General features: G+C 43.6%; 1 protein-coding gene across 4 annotated transcripts in view; it reads right to left on the bottom strand.

The window, feature by feature from the left end:
* Window positions 1-19,831, bottom strand: part of LOC147027425 (mediator of RNA polymerase II transcription subunit 13-like) — a 197,126-nt gene that overhangs the window by 35,228 nt on the left and 142,067 nt on the right. For all 4 annotated transcript variants that reach the window (XM_085876794.1, XM_085876795.1, XM_085876796.1 and 1 more), the window contains 8 exons: window positions 18,124-18,586; window positions 16,359-16,538; window positions 7,921-8,144; window positions 7,611-7,803; window positions 4,808-5,031; window positions 2,946-3,175; window positions 2,613-2,829; window positions 2,186-2,377 (listed from right to left, as the gene is read on the bottom strand). In XM_085876794.1, the coding sequence (XP_085732920.1) occupies window positions 2,186-2,377; window positions 2,613-2,829; window positions 2,946-3,175; window positions 4,808-5,031; window positions 7,611-7,803; window positions 7,921-8,144; window positions 16,359-16,538; window positions 18,124-18,586 (1,923 nt within the window). The remainder of the gene's footprint in view (window positions 1-2,185; window positions 2,378-2,612; window positions 2,830-2,945; window positions 3,176-4,807; window positions 5,032-7,610; window positions 7,804-7,920; window positions 8,145-16,358; window positions 16,539-18,123; window positions 18,587-19,831) is intronic.

The following is a 19,831-nucleotide window of genomic DNA, read 5'->3' as shown; positions in this document are numbered from 1 at the left end:
ATATATATATATATATATATATATACATATACATATACATATATATACATATACATATACATATATATACATATACATATACATATATATACATATACATATACATATATATACATATACATATATATACATATACATATATATATATATATATATATATATACATATATATATATATATATATATATACAGTGACCACCTCACTTATAACGAGGTTGTGTTCTAGTTTGCTGTTCTTCTACAGTTATGATATTTCCTGCCCTCACCATTTAATTTTACTCATGCCTCCTTCCTGTCTCTTCTTGTAATCGTTCCCTGGATTGATGTTATTTTTGGCACATTGTGAAAAGAAGGGAGACGGTGCTGCCATTTTATATTCTCTTTGCACAAGATGCAATAGATTTTGTAGCTATTTATAACGCCATCTATTTACTGTTTAAACACCTGAAAGATACTCGATAATTTGCACGCTTGCCACTGTGGCAAAAATAGAAAACAATGGCCCTCGTTCTGTGTTGTGTTTGATGAGCTTTCCACCTTCAAACAATGTCATTCCAACTGTTCCAGGGGACCGTCATGTGACAAAGTGCCTTGATCATTCCACCATTACTGACATCCAAGGAACCCTTGTAACCATTTTGCAATGTATATATGTGCAACCGTCATCGTTGAACCGCACGTAACGGCTTCATCACAGCCTTCTTTCACACATCCAAGTGGCTCGATTTAACACATTCACACAGCACCGGCAAGGCTCTTGCTTTTCATGGGCAAATTGGTGACACGGATATTGTCGTCTCGCCAGGTCACAGCCAATGAGACAGATTAAATCCATCCAGTGAGACAAAGTTAATCAAGGGAAACAGGTTTAACTCTGCAAGGTTATCACTTCTATCCGTGCCAAAGAGAGCATGGAGGAGGTGCAGGTAGTGCGTGTGGGTCCAAACGGACTCTTTCAACTCGACTCACATTGACTCGGTGACTACTATTCATCTTCTGAACACACCTTTGCGTTCCTGTCGGTTCACCGATGAATTAAAATCGATCAATCGTACACAGGGCCTCAATTTCACACGCTTTCTTTCTTGATGATTTCACAGATTTTCTGTAAACTGTTCAAATCAATCCTTAACCAGACTCGGTGGTATAATGGTTGGAGGGTCCACTCACTCTGGGACGGTGGTGGTTCGAACCCCGGCCAAGTCGTGTCAAACACTTCAATAATGGTACGTGCTGTTTCCTTGCTCGACGCTCAAGGTTTAAAGAAGGTGGAGCACGAACAAACAACCATAGGTTGGCAATCACTTGATGGGCCTCTCATGCCCAGCTCCTGCATCGAAGTTCCTTGTGAGGGAAGTTATATTATTAATTATTTATTTTATCCTGGAAAGATATTAATTGGACGGAATTGTTACATCCACGATCCACTTTCACAAATGTTTCTCTGATCAGTGGGTACGATGAATTTGCAGCAACACATTGTTCGTCCCACCCAGGGTCACGGTCTGGAGCTCCTTAGATCCCACAATATTGATCCGGTGACTGGTATCGATTTTAAAATGGTTTGTCACCCCTCATTTATCACTTCCGTTTTGGGAAGAAATAATTTGATTTACACCTCCATGATGATCCTAAACACATGATAACCAGGCCCTCAAATACAAATACTCTCAAAACCGACTTGATTCCCTAAAAACTGGCAAGTGCTCTGCCTGGTTCATTGCTCATTTGCATTCTTTCAAAATAACATTTCACTAATTAGAGAGGAAATACAATCAATCTCAAACACTTGCTAAATACCTGACATTCAAAACAGCCATGTTCCATTCCACTACATCACTTGCTCAAACAAAGGTCTCGGAATACCGTACTTCAAATGAAAACTCCTCCTCCAATACCACGGCTTTCTTCTCTGTCATTGATGGAGTTCTAAATGGGATTAAAACTCGCTTTAAACCAAGCACATCTCCATCACAAGAGAAATGGATGGCATCGATTAGTTGCAGACTTATGAGCCTCAAAGGCTCGTGACGAACGCATGGTTAAACCAATCAATTGTATAAAGTCCTGATTTTATGAAGTACAGTTTGATGCAACGGTCATCATACAACATCGCAATTATGACCTTTTTGATTAGTTCCTTGAAAATTGAGCCCTTCACTTTAGAGAGAGAGAGTAGACAAACCTCAGGGTCAACAAGAATGGCCTCCATGGCAGCAGTGGGCCCAAAGCCGGTGAGTGTGCGGATGGAGACAGGATGTGGCACTGGCCGGCGACACTGGGTGTACACGCTGAACGCGAGTGCCTTCAACTGCTGTAGGTACGCGGGGTGGTTTTCAGCACAGGACGGTTGCAACACGCTCCGGCAAGGGATGACCTGCAGGAAAGGTACAATGCACTCAGAAATGTTCACAACCGGTAACGTATTATAACAGACCCACACAATATTGTTAAGAACATGGGGATGTGAATGAGGCAGGGTAAGGGGGAAGGTGGAGAACACAGACTTCACTTGCTCAGTTTTTGTGAACCTGTTAGCAATCATGCTACTTGCCAGCTGTGCGTGAAACAGAAATGCATCCTCAACGTGCTCCTTGAACGTCAATACAAACCTGGACATACGTGGCACTACGAATGTTATCCGGCAGGTGCTTGGCCATGTCCAAGTAGCATCGAAGCAGGCCTAAAGTCCACACGGGCGAGGACACTCTCGGCTCCATATCTTCATCGTATGAAAACGGGTCCACCAAGTACACCATGATGGCTGGGGGAACTGGTGCTTCGAGTGAGTCTCCTTCAGTGGGAATGCCAATGCGCTCACGCTCCGTGCTGCCATTGGGATTAAGGAAATATCCAATTGTACAATTATGGATCTGCATTGCAAAGGTTTGGCCATTGAGATATTATCCTGGGAGTGGTTCACAAGTGATAATGCAATCAAGTACCTCTCCTGTGCATCTTGTAACGAAGTGCTTTGGTTGCCAGGTGCTCCATCACCATCATTCTGAGATCCAGCACCACCACTTGATCCCTGTGACATGGAGCTATGTGACCCAACTCCAAGAATGCTTTGGGATGGTGCTGGTCCCTGGTTTTGCAAAACTGAGGATGGCTGGTGGGAGGACGGCAGGTTTCCAAGCATGCCTTGAGATGTCATAGCACTCAGGCCAGAAGACTGTGGGTTTGGAAAGAATGACAGCATGGTACGTGGTGTTAACAGAATGGACTTGGACTCTGTGTCAAGTTGCAAAATACTTCATCACCATTCTTGTTTGGAGTTATTTTTATTACCAAAAACACAGCAGCACATCAGCAGTACGGGAGTGAAGAACAAGGGGATGCGACCCCAACAAAGTACCACCCCTCAGGTGCACATTTTACCACCGCAATCAGACAACAGCTGCTGCTTAGCCTTGTTGAGATAAATTCCACCAGTTAGTAGCATAGTTTCACGCAAATAACCCAATCCCTGGTATACCCTGCACCTGGGGAAAAAGTGCTCGAGGAAAATTTCAGGCACATATAACCCACACACAGGTATACCCCCGCAAGCCAGCTTTCCTCTCGACAGACCGAGAGATACACGATCTCCATGTTTCCAGCAGCCGACACGGCCTTTTTTCTAATATAACTGGGGTAAATAATCAATTGACATTAAAATTAATATCTTGAGAAAGGGTTGTTGTAATAATCAAAGCTTACTATATCGACGTGTTAAAAACTAGCGTGGTTTCTGGGACCGATGCGACCGCAAACCACGCTGCTCATCCTTTACAAATGTATAAATACCCTGCAGGCTGTTGAATTTTACATCCTTCCACAAAATCCTCCATACCATTACACGTCCCTGCCGCACAATGTTCGGGGTGTGTTCAGTTACCAAGTCTCTTGCAGAGCGCTCACCAAGTGGCTTAATCACTCAAGCAAGCACTCCGTTCAAAACCATCACGAAGGAGCGACTGGCTTGGCAAGCGCTCGAGGACTTTGTGGCCTCCGTGGATGACGATTTAGAGGAACCTTAAATCGCTTTGCAATTCGATACACGTGTGTGTCGGTAAAACATGTGAAAGAACTGTAATTAAAGATATTACAATTAAATTTGCAAATGAATGAATAAATAAATAAATAAATAAATGCCCATTTTTGTATGTCCTTGAGAATTTCACTCGGCCCCCTGTGGTTACGTCACATTCCGCGTGGTGAAATACCGCATAACCCGCAGTTAAGATTTTTGGAACTAATGTCACGTGTCACCCATGGGTTATTTGCATGAAAAAAAAGGATACCAATTACAAGTATATAGTGAATGTGCATCTCTTGTGAAAATGTATTATTAGAGAGAGAGAGAGAGAGAGAGAGAGAGAGAGAGAGTTATGATGCTGGAAGCATCAACTCTAAAGCACACAAAGCTGGAGGCATTACAAAACATCAGACTTGAGTGGTGAGTGATACAAGAAGGGTTCAGCACCAAAATCATCTTTATCCAATGTTGGGATCGAGAGAGCAACTGAGAGAAAGAATGCGTTGAACTGGGGTATGAGCAGGTATTCATTGTGCTCCTGAGAAACAAACAAGGCTAAACATGAAAGACACAAACAAATTAAAGTAACTGCATCAAATATCTATAAATCATAACAATAGAGCATGTGTGAGCAGGAGAAAGATGACGAGGGAGAACACCAGAAAACCGGTGTCCATTCTGACTCTCTTGGCACAAGGCACAAAGTCATGTTGGTTGAAGCACACCATGCATGAACAATGAACAAATCATCAAACGGCACGCGTGCAGGAAGAATGAAAAACTCACTCCTGATGTGGGTGGTGCTCCAGCTACCCCCAAACCTAACACCCCGGAATTGGCTTGAGACCCTCCTAGACCTCCAGGAAAGGCAGAAGTCCCCCCGGTGTGGCAGGTCATGCTGGCGGCAGTGTCCGCGGATGGGGCACTGCCCCCGGACTGTGCCCCGCCGCGTTGAGGTGGTGGTGAAACGAGTAGATTGCTGTCCAACTGCTGCTTGGCCAAATGTGGTCCTGCCAGTAAGAAGGCAAGTCATTGTCAGTGCATGAGATTCAGTGACAGCAGCTTAATGGGACAAACAAACTATGAATGACAGGTTTAAAAACAAATGTTCATTTGTTTTTATTTTTGTCAACACAAAAATCCATTTCACTGCTCACCAAGACTTTAAATGTTTCTTTCGCTCTCTTGACTCTTCTAATTTAATCATCACTATCTGTCTCGGTCCAAATTTTCTCCCCACCCTTCGCTTTACCTGACTTTTTTTTGGAACAAAATAAAGGCTAATGGAAGAGAGAGGTGACACAGGAGAAAAAGCAATGCAGTGAAAGTGGGCCAGTCGCCAGGAGTGCAACATGCAGATGGAACAAGCAAAGGTATGAATGAGAGAAGGAAGAGCGGAAACACAGTACCCGTTGAAGGTTTGGGCTGAGGGTGTGGGAGGGAGGTAATGGGGGTACAAAAGATTGTGGGTGGGGATGGGGGATGACATTAGATGGTGGTGAGCCACCGATTTGAAGCCCTGGAAGAAATTAGTGGGAGTAACAGCCTCAATAAAGGTACCACAAACAGGAGAAAATAATGATTGAATGGAGGTCTGCAGTAAGCTTGAATTTTGGGAGCTAGTGGAAGAACACGTGCATCCTGGAGGACCTGGAGAGGGTTGGAGGGCTGAAAAAGTAGAGGGAGCAAGGCTGGAGAAATGGCAAGAAAAACAGAGGCGACAAACCTGCCTGCGATGTGAGAGCAACAGGTCTTGTCCTTTGGCCTCATGGCGAGAGATTCCAGTAATATTGAGAGCTTTAAATTCTACACAATCCAGGAGAGACGGATATTATGCTGAGGTACCAGCCTATAGGGGAGAGCAGTACTCCATTGAGTGATAGAAAAAGGCTTTGCATGCTGTAAGTAATTCTTATTTTTTTCCAGGAATGACCTCAAATAATGAAGTAGGCCCTAATTATGCCTGGCTTTGGATGCCAACTTTGATAAGTGGTGCGCTTAGGACAGGTCGTGGCTACTGCAGAAGCCGTGAAGGTTAGTGAACCGAAGTTCTTCCAGTGGCTACACAAATAGATTGATGGGTAATTTGATGATCCTTCCAGAATGACAGGGTGACACGAGGAGATTATCCAGAATATAAAAACATGTTCCATTTGTCAGACAAGTAGACTCTCCATCCAGGTAACTAACCGATGCTACTCCGGACTATGTATGTAACGGATACATTCGTCTCACAGGATATCCCTGACTCTTCCGTCTCTCTCCCAAGCTGTTCACATTGATGTCACTTCATGTGAGATACCCTCCACAGTGGCAGGATTTCTGTTTATGTAAAGAGCTCCATCCATGACTGCCCGCGTTACTTGCCAACCCCTCAAAACCCTTGGAAAACCTCTGACTGCACATTCCTTTCTGCAACCACCTGATAATCTCTGTGATGTACTGCCCATGTAGTGATGAGGACTGCATATGATATACAGTACACCTGTCTTTCGAATAACATGGACCAACAAAAAGTCACTCTTCCTAACCCTCAAATTCTCATCTGTGACAATTTTAACTGCCACAGTGACAATTGGCTGGGAGATGGCATCGCAACAACCATCCACAGCACTGCAGCCCAGTTATTCTGCTAGTCGACGGGTCTGACACAATCAGTGAACATCCCATAGATTAAGAAATGGTGCATCCTCCTTCCTGAACCTGGTACTGGCATCTGCAATTCCTGCTCCACTCACTTGGCTCCTCTGATAATGTGACTGCACCACTACAAATCTCTCCGGCTGTTGTTTGAAAGCTACAACAGCACCCGAGAGTTTGCTTATTTGCTCAGGCTGACATGTTGGGACTGCAATGTGCCCTTTCGCAAAAGGATTGGTCTTACGTTGCCTCTGCATCCAATAATCACTCTGCCTGGGAAAGCTTTCATAAAAAAATCTTTCTCTCTTTCTCTCTTTCTCTCTTTCTCTCTTTCTCTCTCTTTCTCTCTCTTTCTCTCTCTTTCTCTCTCTTTCTCTCTCTTTCTCTCTCTTTCTCTCTCTTTCTCTCTCTTTCTCTCTCTTTCTCTCTCTTTCTCTCTCTCTCTCTCTCTCTCTCTCTCTCTCTCTCTCTCTCTCTCTCTCTCTCTCTCTCTCTCTCTCTCTCTCTGTATCTCACTCTCTCTGTATCTCTCTCTCTCTCTCTCTCTCTCTCTCTCTCTCTCTCTCTCTCTCTCTCTCTCTCTCATTCCCGCATGCATCGGGTGACTCCATCTTTTATGGAGCGCTCATATGCATCCGCTAAACGCTGGGATACTGCATCTTGTGGTGAGGCATTGGTCATCAAGCATTTGCATTGTCATCGTGGAAAGTTCACCCAAATGAGTGCAACCTGATGATATGCCACAAGGTTTAAAATAAATGCTGAAAACGTCCACGTGTTGCCTGATAACCCCACAGTCAGTGCATTGCCTTCTATCCTCCGTCACCTCGCTTCCATGAGCCTCGACTTTGTACACATAATTAAATATATATATATATATATATATATATAAATATATATATATATATATACATATATGTGTGTATCTATGTAGTGCTCAAAGCCTTACCCAAGCGATGCCGGCACACTTGTGCAAAAAGTCGCAGTTTCCTGAGTGCCTCCTCATCGACACCTGGCCTGGGTTGTGAAAACCAATCGTCCACCGGCTGATCGGATACCTTGAGGGCCGTACTGCGTCCCACCCGTAAGATTCCCTCACGGAAGATCTTTGTGATCGGCCGATGCAGGCCCAGCCGGCAATTCTAAAATGAGCAAAGGGAGAAAAGCTTGGAAGCTAAGTACAGTTTCCAGAATAACCCACAACTCACAATTTTGTAATACGATGCAAAAACAAGCATGCACGCCACATTGTGTTCTACCTCATAGACAGTGCCGAGATCGCGAAAGAAGGTCCGTGCACCCTGAAGCAGGGCGTCGTTATCAGGACACACGACCACGTAGGCGATGTCGCGAGGTGCCACAAACGGCTCGAGTAAAAGCTTCTCCCAAAATGAAAGCACGAAGGGAGAAACCATGAGACAGTCCCTGTCATACCCCACCAAGAGATGTGGAATGGGCAATGGCTCTGGTGATTCCTCTGTGCCTGGGAAGTACAGCAGATACCCACATCATCACAAGAAAAATGTTCAGGAACCTCAAGAACACATCTCAAAGAAGAGTTTGAAAATGATTAAGAGGATGTTTTCACAGCATTGGGTTGAAGAAGCTCGGTGAGCAACATTTCCTGCTTTGTCACCAGGGAAAGCTGTGAAGTGGATTCAGCTTTTACCATGAGCCGCACTGAATAAACGTCATATCATTCATGGGGGGCCAAAGGGGATTAAAACTCGACCATTTTTGAATGCTGTATATAATAACGGAGGTGATTGCTATAACTCGAATCGAGTTCCCGAACTCTAACTCGGCAAATTGCCTTTCCGAGCCAAGCCGGGTTTGCCTGTCAACTCGGAGAACAACTGATTTTTTCCTGTCGCATGAATTGAACAACAAATGCTCGTGCTGTATGCATACAGGTACCAGTCGCACTGTTGTGAGTAGCAAGCAATGCGCTTGGCTAGGACATGTAGCATAGGTGTACGGCTGTACGCGGTTCGTAACTACGACGCTGTACTTCAGCGTCCACAACTCAATGCAAAATATAATTCGTTATTTGAAGCAGATTTCAAAAGTGGACAGACTTCAATGTTTCCCAAAACCTGCAAAATTGGTTAAAACAGACGTTGATGTATCGCCTGCTCATGCGGCCAATGAGGAAATGTTGAAAGCTGGTAGCAGCTTCTGGAGACAACTATGCTGAGGCTGGAGATCCCCATCGAGTGTGTCATCTGCACGCATGTTCAGCATGACAGGGTACATTGTAACAAAAAGAAACAAAACAAAACACAACAAAAAAAAAAAACCATGTGCGCTTAAAGCAGAAAACCTCCATCGTTTGGCTGAGATCACAGTTAATCGGAAGTATTTGACGTAAAATGCTCATCATATTTTCAAGCATGGTTGGGTTGCTAAGAGTGAGTGTACAACTGCCAGCTCTTCCAATTGTGTGAGGAGAGAGAGGAGAGAGAGGAGATTGGGACCATACTCTGTGCAGAGCGTTGGTGCTGCTTAAGCAGTCTCCTTGGCCATTGGGCACAATCCTGGATGGGTCGCCACTCCGACACAGTATACCAGCATGTTGGCACTCATTTTGCCGACCTCGGAAGGATGACAGGCTGAGTTAACCCCACCTGGTATTAATTCAACAGCTGAGTGGGATTTGAACTCAGGACCCTCGGATCCAAAGCCCGCCGCCCCAACCATTAAGCCAACGCTAGGCATATAATTGTCTGGAGATGATAAATTAGTCAAGTGTAACGAGTGAAAATGAAGAACACTGCACCAATGATGCGTATTGTAACGTGTTCGTGATCAAGTTGGTCCTGCCAGTGGCTTGTGAATGTGATGTCATTGTCCTTGTGTAGAGGTTCGATGCCATTGATGATGACAAAACATGATGGTGATGATGAATGGTGGATCATTAGGGCAGGGGTGATCGTTCAATGTGGATTTGTTTTTCTTGATAGATATCACAACTCATTGAGCAAAACCAGAAACCGATGAAACAAAACACCAAAACTTACCACTACGATAAATAGATCAACTGAGCACAAAACTGTTCTTATTGAACTTCACATCTGAAAAGCTATAAAGTGTTTCAAAAATACTTTTCGCACCGATTTGATTCGAGAAACAATACTCTTTACATCGTGTTGTTGCTGCCGAAGCAGTTTCTTGGCAAGGGTTAAACTGGGTTGTTTGCCTTTGTCTTCCCAGCATTGTTTGTCCCTGCTCCCAACATTTTAAATGTTCAGCGGCAACCAAGGAAGCAGCACGTACCATTTTTAAAGTCTTTGTGATGACTCGGACGGGGATTGAACCACCGACCTCCCAGACTCAGAGCGGATGCTCTAACCATTATGCCAATGAGTCTGGTTCTTGTCGGACTAACGTAGTGCAAATCAGCAAGTTCAGCAACCTTCATTATGGAGATATGCTTGGTATGACATTTTCATTTATAACTCATTACAGGATGAAAGGAATATAAATGAACTTTGCACAATCAAAGTATCAAGTAACTTATTCATCACTATCATTTCCTGTGCAGGACATTGTTGCAGTGTAATGTGAACAGTGATGTGACCAGCTGCACCTGTCAACGCATCATGTAAAAACTATCGTGTAAAAACGAGAAGGGCGCTCTTTGAAGTCGTGACGTCGCCAGGTATGCCTCCGCGCACATTATTACATCATTATACATATGTGCAGCAAGTTTGATTTAAATCCCTGAACCCGGATTCAAAATATTGAAATTTAAAACGTATATTCCCCACGACTACCGGATCACAATTGTGACGTTTCACATCAATTGACGAAGTGCTGCAAGAGAAATAAATTTTTTAAAGATTTTCTTTCAATCCAATATGGCTGCCACACCATGTGACATTCATTATTCATGAAGACCCTGGTATCCCCAAGGCTTGGGGAACATGTGGGTTAAGATTCCCCTTGGTCTGTGAAGCCTTTCTGTAAGAGGATATTTAAAGGTTTATTCTTCAAAAAAATCAAAGCTGCCAAACCATGTGACCTATGACATCAGAGGAGGAGAACTTTTTGTTCCTCATGGACAGGTGATCATCCCTGTAAAATTTCGCCTCGATCTGTTCAGCCGTTTCGGAGAAGATTTTTGAAGGTTTTTATGTTAAAAATAATGTCGCTGCCGAACCATGTGCCCGATGACGTCATCAACTCCCCACCCAAACAACTTAGCCCCCAAGATGACCCTGACAAATTTTCATACCAATCGGATAAAGCGTTTGACGTGTGCAATTATGATGTCATAACGAAGCCACCTGTGACATCATCAAAAAAAAAAAACTTATTTGCCATGGGGAGTACTTGTCATGTGCCAAGTTTCAATTTTCCTTGAACAGATTAGTATCATCGTTAACCTTTACTAGGACATGTATTCCTTGTACATACTCGTTCAATCATTAACCTTTACCAAGGCTTGTATTCCTTGAACAGACGAGTATCATGGTTAACCTTTACCAAGGCTTATATTCCTTGAACAGACGAGTATCATCGTTAACCTTTACCAAGGCTTATATTCCTTGAACAGACGAGTATCATCGTTAACCTTTACCAAGGTTTGTATTCCTTGAACAGATTAGTATCATCGTTAACCTTTACCAAGGTTTGTATTCCTTGAACAGACTAGTATCATCGTTAACCTTTACCAAGGCTTATATTCCTTGAACAGACGAGTATCATCGTTAACCTTTACCAAGGCTTATATTCCTTGAACAGACGAGTATCATCGTTAACCTTTACCAAGGTTTGTATTCCTTGAACAGACGAGTATCATCGTTAACCTTTACCAAGGCTTGTATTCCTTGAACAGACTAGTGTCATCGTTACCCTTGACCAAGGCTTGTTATCCTTGAACAGACTAGTATCATCGTTAACCTTTACCAAGACTAGTATTCCTTGTACAGACTGTAATAGGTTTCCACTGTGAACACATTCTCACTGCATTTTACAGGATTTTAAACAAGACGTCCACACTAATGTGTTTACACGTGCCACGAGATCCTCGAGTGTTGTAACAATTTGGCCAAGTGGAATGGCAAATGACTGGGTGCCAGGTATGACCACATTCATGTATCTGTTACAAATAATGATTGTCCAAATTAACTTGAGAAGATTATCATCAGAATTCCATCTCCTGCACAAACTTCACTTCGTCCCATCGCCGACTTCAAATGGCAAATGTTGGTTTGAGATTACAATCGGAAGGCAGCAAGAGAAAGCTTGATCATGAAAATACAAACCAAAAATTCATGTTTTAAAGAGAGTTATTTTGTTCACTCATTGAACAGGTGTATACTCTGATCGTGATAAACAGGTGTACACTGTACACCCTGATCGTGATAAACAGGTGTACCCTGTACACCCTGATAGTGAGCAACAGGTGTATACTCTGATCGTGATGAACAGGTGTATACTCTGATCGTGATAAACAGGTGTACACTGTACACCCTGATCGTGATAAACAGGTGTACCCTGTACACCCTGATAGTGAGCAACAGGTGTATACTCTGATCGTGATAAACAGGTGTATACTCTGATCGTGATGAACAGGTGTATACTCTGATCGTGATAAACAGGTGTATACTCTGATCGTGATAAACAGGTGTATACTCTGATCGTGATAAACAGGTGTATACTCTGATCGTGATAAACAGGTGTATACTCTGATCGTGATAAACAGGTGTATACTCTGATCGTGATAAACAGGTGTATACTCTGATCGTGATAAACAGGTGTATACTCTGATCGTGATAAACAGGTGTATACTCTGATCGTGATGAACAGGTGTATACTCTGATCGTGATAAACAGGTGTATACTCTGATCGTGATAAACAGGTGTATACTCTGATCATGATAAACAGGTGTATACTCTGATCATGATAAACAGGTGTATACTCTGATCATGATAAACAGGTGTATACTCTGATCATGATAAACAGGTGTATACTCTGATCGTGATAAACAGGTGTACACTGTACACCCTGATCGTGATAAACAGGTGTACCCTGTACACCCTGATAGTGAGCAACAGGTGTATACTCTGATCGTGATAAACAGGTGTATACTCTGATCGTGATGAACAGGTGTATACTCTGATCGTGATGAACAGGTGTATACTCTGATCGTGATGAACAGGTGTATACTCTGATCGTGATAAACAGGTGTATACTCTGATCATGATAAACAGGTGTATACTCTGATCATGATAAACAGGTGTATACTCTGATCATGATAAACAGGTGTATACTCTGATCATGATAAACAGGTGTATACTCTGATCGTGATAAACAGGTGTATACTCTGATCGTGAGTAACAAGTGTACCTTGTACACTCTGGTAGTGAGCAACAGTTGTATATCCTTGTTTGGGCTGGATCTGTTACTGTCTCAATTTCAATTTCATGTGTGCCACCTTATATTCACACCTATCTTTGGAAAATTTTTGCTGGGCGGATTTCATTCTCAGAGGTTCCTGCTGTTGTACAATAATACAAATGATACTGATGGAATAATACAAATGGTTTAATTAAATTTAAATCTTCTTCTTCTTCTTCTTCTTCTTTTGGCTGCTCCCTTTCAGGGTCGCCACAGCGGATCATCCGTATGATCCGCATCGTGATTTGGCACGTTTTACGCCGGATGCCCTTCCTGACGCAACCCTGGTCGCCTCTTACGACACAGGGATATGGTACACCTATTTTAACCGGGGTATACACCGGCCCAGTATACTGGTACTCATTTCGCCGACCTCGGAAGGATGACAGGCTGAGTTAACCCCCTGGTGTATTAATTCAGTGGCCCAACGGGGCTTGAACTCAGGACCTTTTGGATCCCAAGCCACTGCCCTAACCACTGCGCCAACACCAGGCTGGTTTAATTAAATTTAAATAAAAATTGTAAAAGTTGCATAAATAAGCAAATTAATTCCAAAGTTTACAACCATTGACACAGTGTGTGTTGCATCACACGATCTAACACATTACATTAGTTATCCGTGCCTTTTGTTTGTGTCCTTTATGACATCCTCAAAAACAGGAGGTTCCCTGTTTCGAATGATTTTCAATTTTGTTTGACTGCCAGACAGGCAGACAGAGTAAAAAAAAAATCACTCCTCTTTGTGCACGCACGATCAGGACAAATTCAGAGAGAAATTATCTTTTCCAATTCATGTTCAAAATGCAACATTCAATTTCGATAAGTTGTTCCTTGATCACAAACCAACGTTTGTAGACAGACAGAAGGACGGACGGACATGAACCGATTGCTGAACCCCACCTTTCACTTCGCATGCGTGGGGTCATAATGAAGCCCCACCTCCCCCACAACTAACACATTCACTTCGCAATGTGCTTTAAAGAGAGGAGACTATGAAAATAGTAATATCGTAAGGGTACAATCACAACGAAAAACTTACATTGGAACAATTCCTCATTGGGGCAGATAACAGGACTTGGTAATAATGGCAAAGACAGGACGGTTATTAACGAGATCACTGGGGAAATCAAATTAACCAGGATCATGTCTCAACCTGCATGTTCCAGCATCAGTGAGAATACCCCATCCCCACCCACCCCAACCTCCTCCTTCAGCCAAACAAAAACCTCACCATTGCATTGTGGTGAAGAATAGGTAAAGCAGGCTGTCCAGATTTCCTTGGCATTATTTTCCGTTTTCAGCTGAGTTTGTGGTGCTTGACGATCGGATTCCAGTTGGAAATTCCTTCGATTGTGATGATTTGTCCAGCTTTCCGATGAATGTCCTTGCAATTCATGTCGGAGAACATTGATGTTTACGAATGTTTTTGCCCTGTAAGCGATACGTGTGCAAACTCCGAGCCGAGCCTGACATCGTACAAAAGGGCTGCAGAATGAGACGCATCTAATAAATTTGTTGCATCGAGACATAGCTGTAATGTTTTTTGCAGCAAATTATGATTGGTGGAGCCAAGCGTGCCAAACAGACGACCCGAGCTGTCACAAGTGGGTCTGTTCACAGCCAAGTGGCTTCATAATCCCAGGTGTATAATTATGTTTTTTTTTTAATTACAGCACAGCCTCCATTTGTGTGCTCTCTCTTCATACGTACTCGATTCAACCGTCCGTGCAAGCTTCATGAGCACACGTAAGGGCCACCAAAAGGTCCAGTGCAGCACAGGTTAGGACAACCAAGGAGTTTGTTTCAGTTTACGAAAAGTGAAAATTACATTTATTGATTCATACGCACTCCGTTCTCAAGATCACAGGATGGGGACATAAAGCCTCATCCCTTGCACTCGAGCACATTCCAGTGTAGTGACAAACCATGCCGTGTCACCAACACCCAGGAAGATTTGTGCTGTAAGAAGCCATAAACAGTCTAATATCATACACCTTCATCATTTTCCAACAATTCGGTGTCATACAGGGTGTGTGGGGGTGGTGAGACAAATGGCATCAAGAGGAAACAAAAACAAAAACAAAAAAAAACAGAAATCTGTCGGCAAATCACCGCTTGTGCAATGGCAATCGACTTCCAGCACAAAAGGCTTCGTACGACTCGTGTCTTCCCTAAACAAACGGCACCCAACGCCGTCAACCTATCAACGGCTGCACTTTTCTCTGATGCTCTCGACGTGTATCGTGCAAGATGACGTCACAAAGTCTGACGGCGCAAGTCACAGGGCGAACCGCAGTGCAAGGTGTTTAAAAGCCTCGTCCATAGGGAGTAAAGCATTGCGCAGCAATGAGCAAACAAGAAAAAGGCCAAACTTTACAAGTCATTGACAAATTCTTTGAGTCGTCGTGAGCTCGAGTTGCCAATGTCATCGGCCTAAGTCGGTTGAACACTTGCTTGTTACACTCACAGCTTCGTTTTACAAGCTATTTAGGCCTTGAACAGATTCACAATGCGATGCTCGGAAAGGTGCAAAATGCGATTTCTCCTCAATTGCCCGCACGCGCAGTCAAGCTTGCCGGATATCATTACGCACACACGATTTACACGCCAAGGTCAATCTGCTGAGCCAATGTGCTTGCGGCAAAACTGAAAACTAAACGATTGAGGTAAGTAGCGCACAAGTCAGATCGGTAAGACACCTGCTCAAGCCATTCGTCTCGGCAATTGCAGCCGTTCACTCGTGACACGGTGTCATGATGTTCGCGTCAATGTTTGCTCCATACGGCTTGAATTCGCCTTTTCTGGAAGTGACCTCACACAGGTGCAGTTTTGCTTACCACAGCGAGACTCAGACAGCTCATGCATGACGTGTGCTTTCTCAACCACCGATTCAAACTCTCATAAGTCTGACGTTTTTACTGTCCGATACAAAGATCTCGAGCGTCTGGTGCGCATTTTTGTTGCAGAACATCAACTTGAATTTTGTTTTCTTTACCCTTAAATTTTTGAGTATTTATTGGGATTTTATAACCGATTCTTGACGGTAACCATGCCTCCCCCCCCTCCATCCCTGTCTACAAATTCCAGCTTGAACATCCGATTTCTGTCAAGTTTTGTGTTGTAAAGGAAAGATAACAAACAATCCATAAAGGTAGGCAGGTCCCAAAAACAAATCAAGTAAAAGTCTATGTTCATCCCATTTTGCTCATCACGTTCCATTTGGAATTCAACAGTTTCTTTCACTCCCAAGTGAGTACAAAGCAACCACCTTAGCTCCACACCAAATTCTCACCATAGGAGCCACGGCCGGCCATCTTGTGGAACTGCTGCCAGGTAAGCGGGCCCTGCACGTGCTGGATGTTCTCCCAAGACCGGCCGGTTCGCTTCTTCTGGATGGCATCTTGTAAAACAGGCTGCAGAGACGTCAGCAACCGCACGACATCTTGCGAAGAAAGTGTACTCACGTCGCGCCCTGCGGTTAAACAGGAAGGAGAGCCGAGGATCACGGGGGGAGGAAAGCAGCCAAATTAAAGGCAATGGGAAACCTAGCTTCACAGTTAATCCAATTCCGGCTGCAAATTAACAACAACAAAAAAATTGGAAAGATGAGACTACGAGATGCATCAAATCCGGTTGTTTGAAAGATCAGTTTGACATGATTTTGATAAACTTCCTCCACAGGTAAATGCCTGCAGGAAATAGTCCCCTTTGGCAAAAGAGCTGACGGAGGTATGAGGTGATTCACCGTGCCGTGGTATCGCAGGCCTGGGCAATGAGTGCAAAAGCGAAATGTTAGTGTTCCACAAGCGAGTGTGACAAAATGAAGCAGCCATACCGTGCTGAAGGTGCAGCAGTTAGCCAATTCCAAAGGAAGGAAAGAATGAAGATCCAATGTGTAAATTGTCAACAACGAATAAAAGGCAATGCGTGCACTCTTAGAGTATCCTTTACAAATCCAGTGTTTATAAAGCGATGAATAAGGGATAAATATTTCTAACTCGAGAAACGTTAAAGGGAACTTTGGGGTTCAGGAACCTTGGTGTTTGGCAAACCCTTAATATCAAAAGAGGTTAATGCCAAAATTCTGCTCTCTTGAGACGACTAATCACTCAAGTGGTGTTAAAGTATCTGCCCAACACAGTCAACACTCTCAATGGTGGAGAATCACTTTTAAAATTCGAGTATCCAGATCCAGATCTTCACCAAAACTCAATCAATTTGTCCTCGTCGCACACCCAACCTGTCAAACAAATTTCATCCAAATCTGCCCCCAACTTTTTGAGAAATCCTGTTCACAGAAAAACAGACAGACAGGGATGAAAATGTAACCTCCGTGCACCTTCGGTGGCAGAGGTAACAAGAGCGCAAGTGAGCACAATATACGCCCGAAAAAGTCTCTGTGACACACACACACGCACGCGCTCACACACACACACACACACACACACACACACACACACACACACACACACACACACACACACACACACACAGACACCCTCACACACACACACACACACACACACACACACACACACACACACACAATTATATATTCAAACACGTCAATTTATGAAGACCAAGAAGGTATTTACAGAATTGTGCTACTACATGGAAAACAGCATCCACTTTAGATGACGAACGTATGTCGCAACACACCGTCTCCACAGTCTGTACCTATGTACCAAATATGAAACGAGAAAGTTGAAAACTTTGGGAGTTAGAGTGCGGACAGGAACGGACAGACGGACAGACAGACGTACAGACGACCGGTATCACATAATACGCCCCGATATATATATATATATATATATATATATATATATATATATATATATACATATATATACATACATATATATACATATACATATATATATATATATATATATATATATATATATATATATATAGTATAAAAAGGAGAACATTATTCACAGCTCTAAACATGTGTTAAAATCTATCCAACAGCACCAGGATATGACTACCTGAACAAGTGGGTGAATAGCCCCCCCAAACAAAACTTCAGTTGACAAAACACCATGGTGAAGACGTACCCTGCCTGTCAGGCCACTGATGCAGACACGTCGAACGGACGAGCAGTTCGTCAATATGACAGCCAGCCGGGTTTTCTACATACTGTCGTCCTTGCACCAGCGCCTCCAGACACTCGGCACAGCAGTCACGCACGTCCAGTCTCAGGCGCTCGACACGCGACTCGACGACACACGTCCCACGTGCCGCCAGGCCTGGAGGAGGGAAGGGTGTCGCGCACTGCTCCTTGAGGAGGGAAAGGAGCTGGTGTATTTCAGGAGAAGCCAGGTCGGCCCTCAAGGACTCAAACCGTCCCAAAGCCTGCTGAGCAAGGTCCGAGCCAGGCACGAGGATATCCAGTTCATCTTCGAGAAAAAGGCCCGAGTTGGGGCCGAGCCGGCGGTTGATGACGGCGCTGAAACCACAGGTACAGCGTGACTGCAATTCATTACTGGTGTCAGGCAGGTACAGCCCGACATCAGCACCCTGTTCAAAACCAAAGCACAAGCCAATCATGAGCTCAATGCAAAATCAACAACCTCATTCACAATTGGATAACTTAATACCGGGTCATTCCATGCCGACTCCCCTCATGACCCCAAAATACACCTTTCTGTGTAAAATGCCTCCACAAAGATTTCAGCACCAAACTCCAACTGTGTTGGTCATTTAGGCCTCCCCTCACCCCCACCCCCAAACAAATATCGTGCCAGTCTCATCTTTAGCACTTGCAGGTGGCATCAGCTTCAGATTTGCTTCGGGGAGGGGGAATACCTTCCATTGAATAAATGTAGTAAGCTGAGACTTTGAACAACAGGTAATTTGACCAAAACTTTCATAATCTGCCTTCATTTGACAAGTTACAGGCATATCAAAACAGACATTTTGTCTCACAACGTTGGATTTTAGGGATTTGGGAGTTCACCCAATACCCACACAAGCGGTCAGAGGAATTCTTCATTCTCAATTTATAACACATACAGTAGGTGAAGGAATATCCCAAACAAGCACGAATCAGTCAAATGCTTTATAAATGTATGGCTGGGATCATAAAATGGATCTGTAAACAAGAAAAAGGCGAAAGATACCACATCAGTGAGGTGCACAGCGAACCATGTGGGGAACTACCCAGTGTAAGATAACTCACAATAAACTAGGACACTCGGTAGAGCACAAACCTCCGCCACGCAATGCCTGATCCACGAGAACATATCGGACCCATTACGTTTTAGAAATATCATGCTATGTAGCACTATATAGTTTTTGGCCCGATCTCTCAATGGTGAAGTATCATTTAAAAAAATAAATAATTCTCGTATCCAGATCTTCACCAAAATCGAGTCAATTTGTCCTTACGACACACCGAACCTGTCCACAAAGTTTCATCCTAATCCGTCCACGACTTCTTGAGATATCACGCGAAATATCATTTTTAGCCCGATCTCTCAATGGTGAAGAATCACTGAAAAAATTCTACTAGTCGGATCCGGATCCGGATCTTCACCAAAATCTAATCAGTTCGTCCAAGTCACATACCCAACCTGTCCACAAAATTTCATCCGGATCCGTCCACAACTCTTTGAGATATCCTGTACACAAACGGACAGACAGACAAACAAATAAAATTGCTCGTTGAGCAAGCAATTGCCGGAATAACTTTGTCATATCTCCGTGATATCTGAAAAAACAAAAACCTGGAAATCAATTTGCTTCTTATAAGTCGATAGTGTG

This window comes from Eptatretus burgeri, chromosome 4 (assembly GCF_056783735.1).
Source record: "Eptatretus burgeri isolate ZD-2024b chromosome 4, Ebu_testis_v1, whole genome shotgun sequence".
Taxonomy (NCBI): Eukaryota; Metazoa; Chordata; class Myxini; order Myxiniformes; family Myxinidae; genus Eptatretus; species Eptatretus burgeri.
This window is presented reverse-complemented; position numbering and strand designations above follow the sequence as displayed.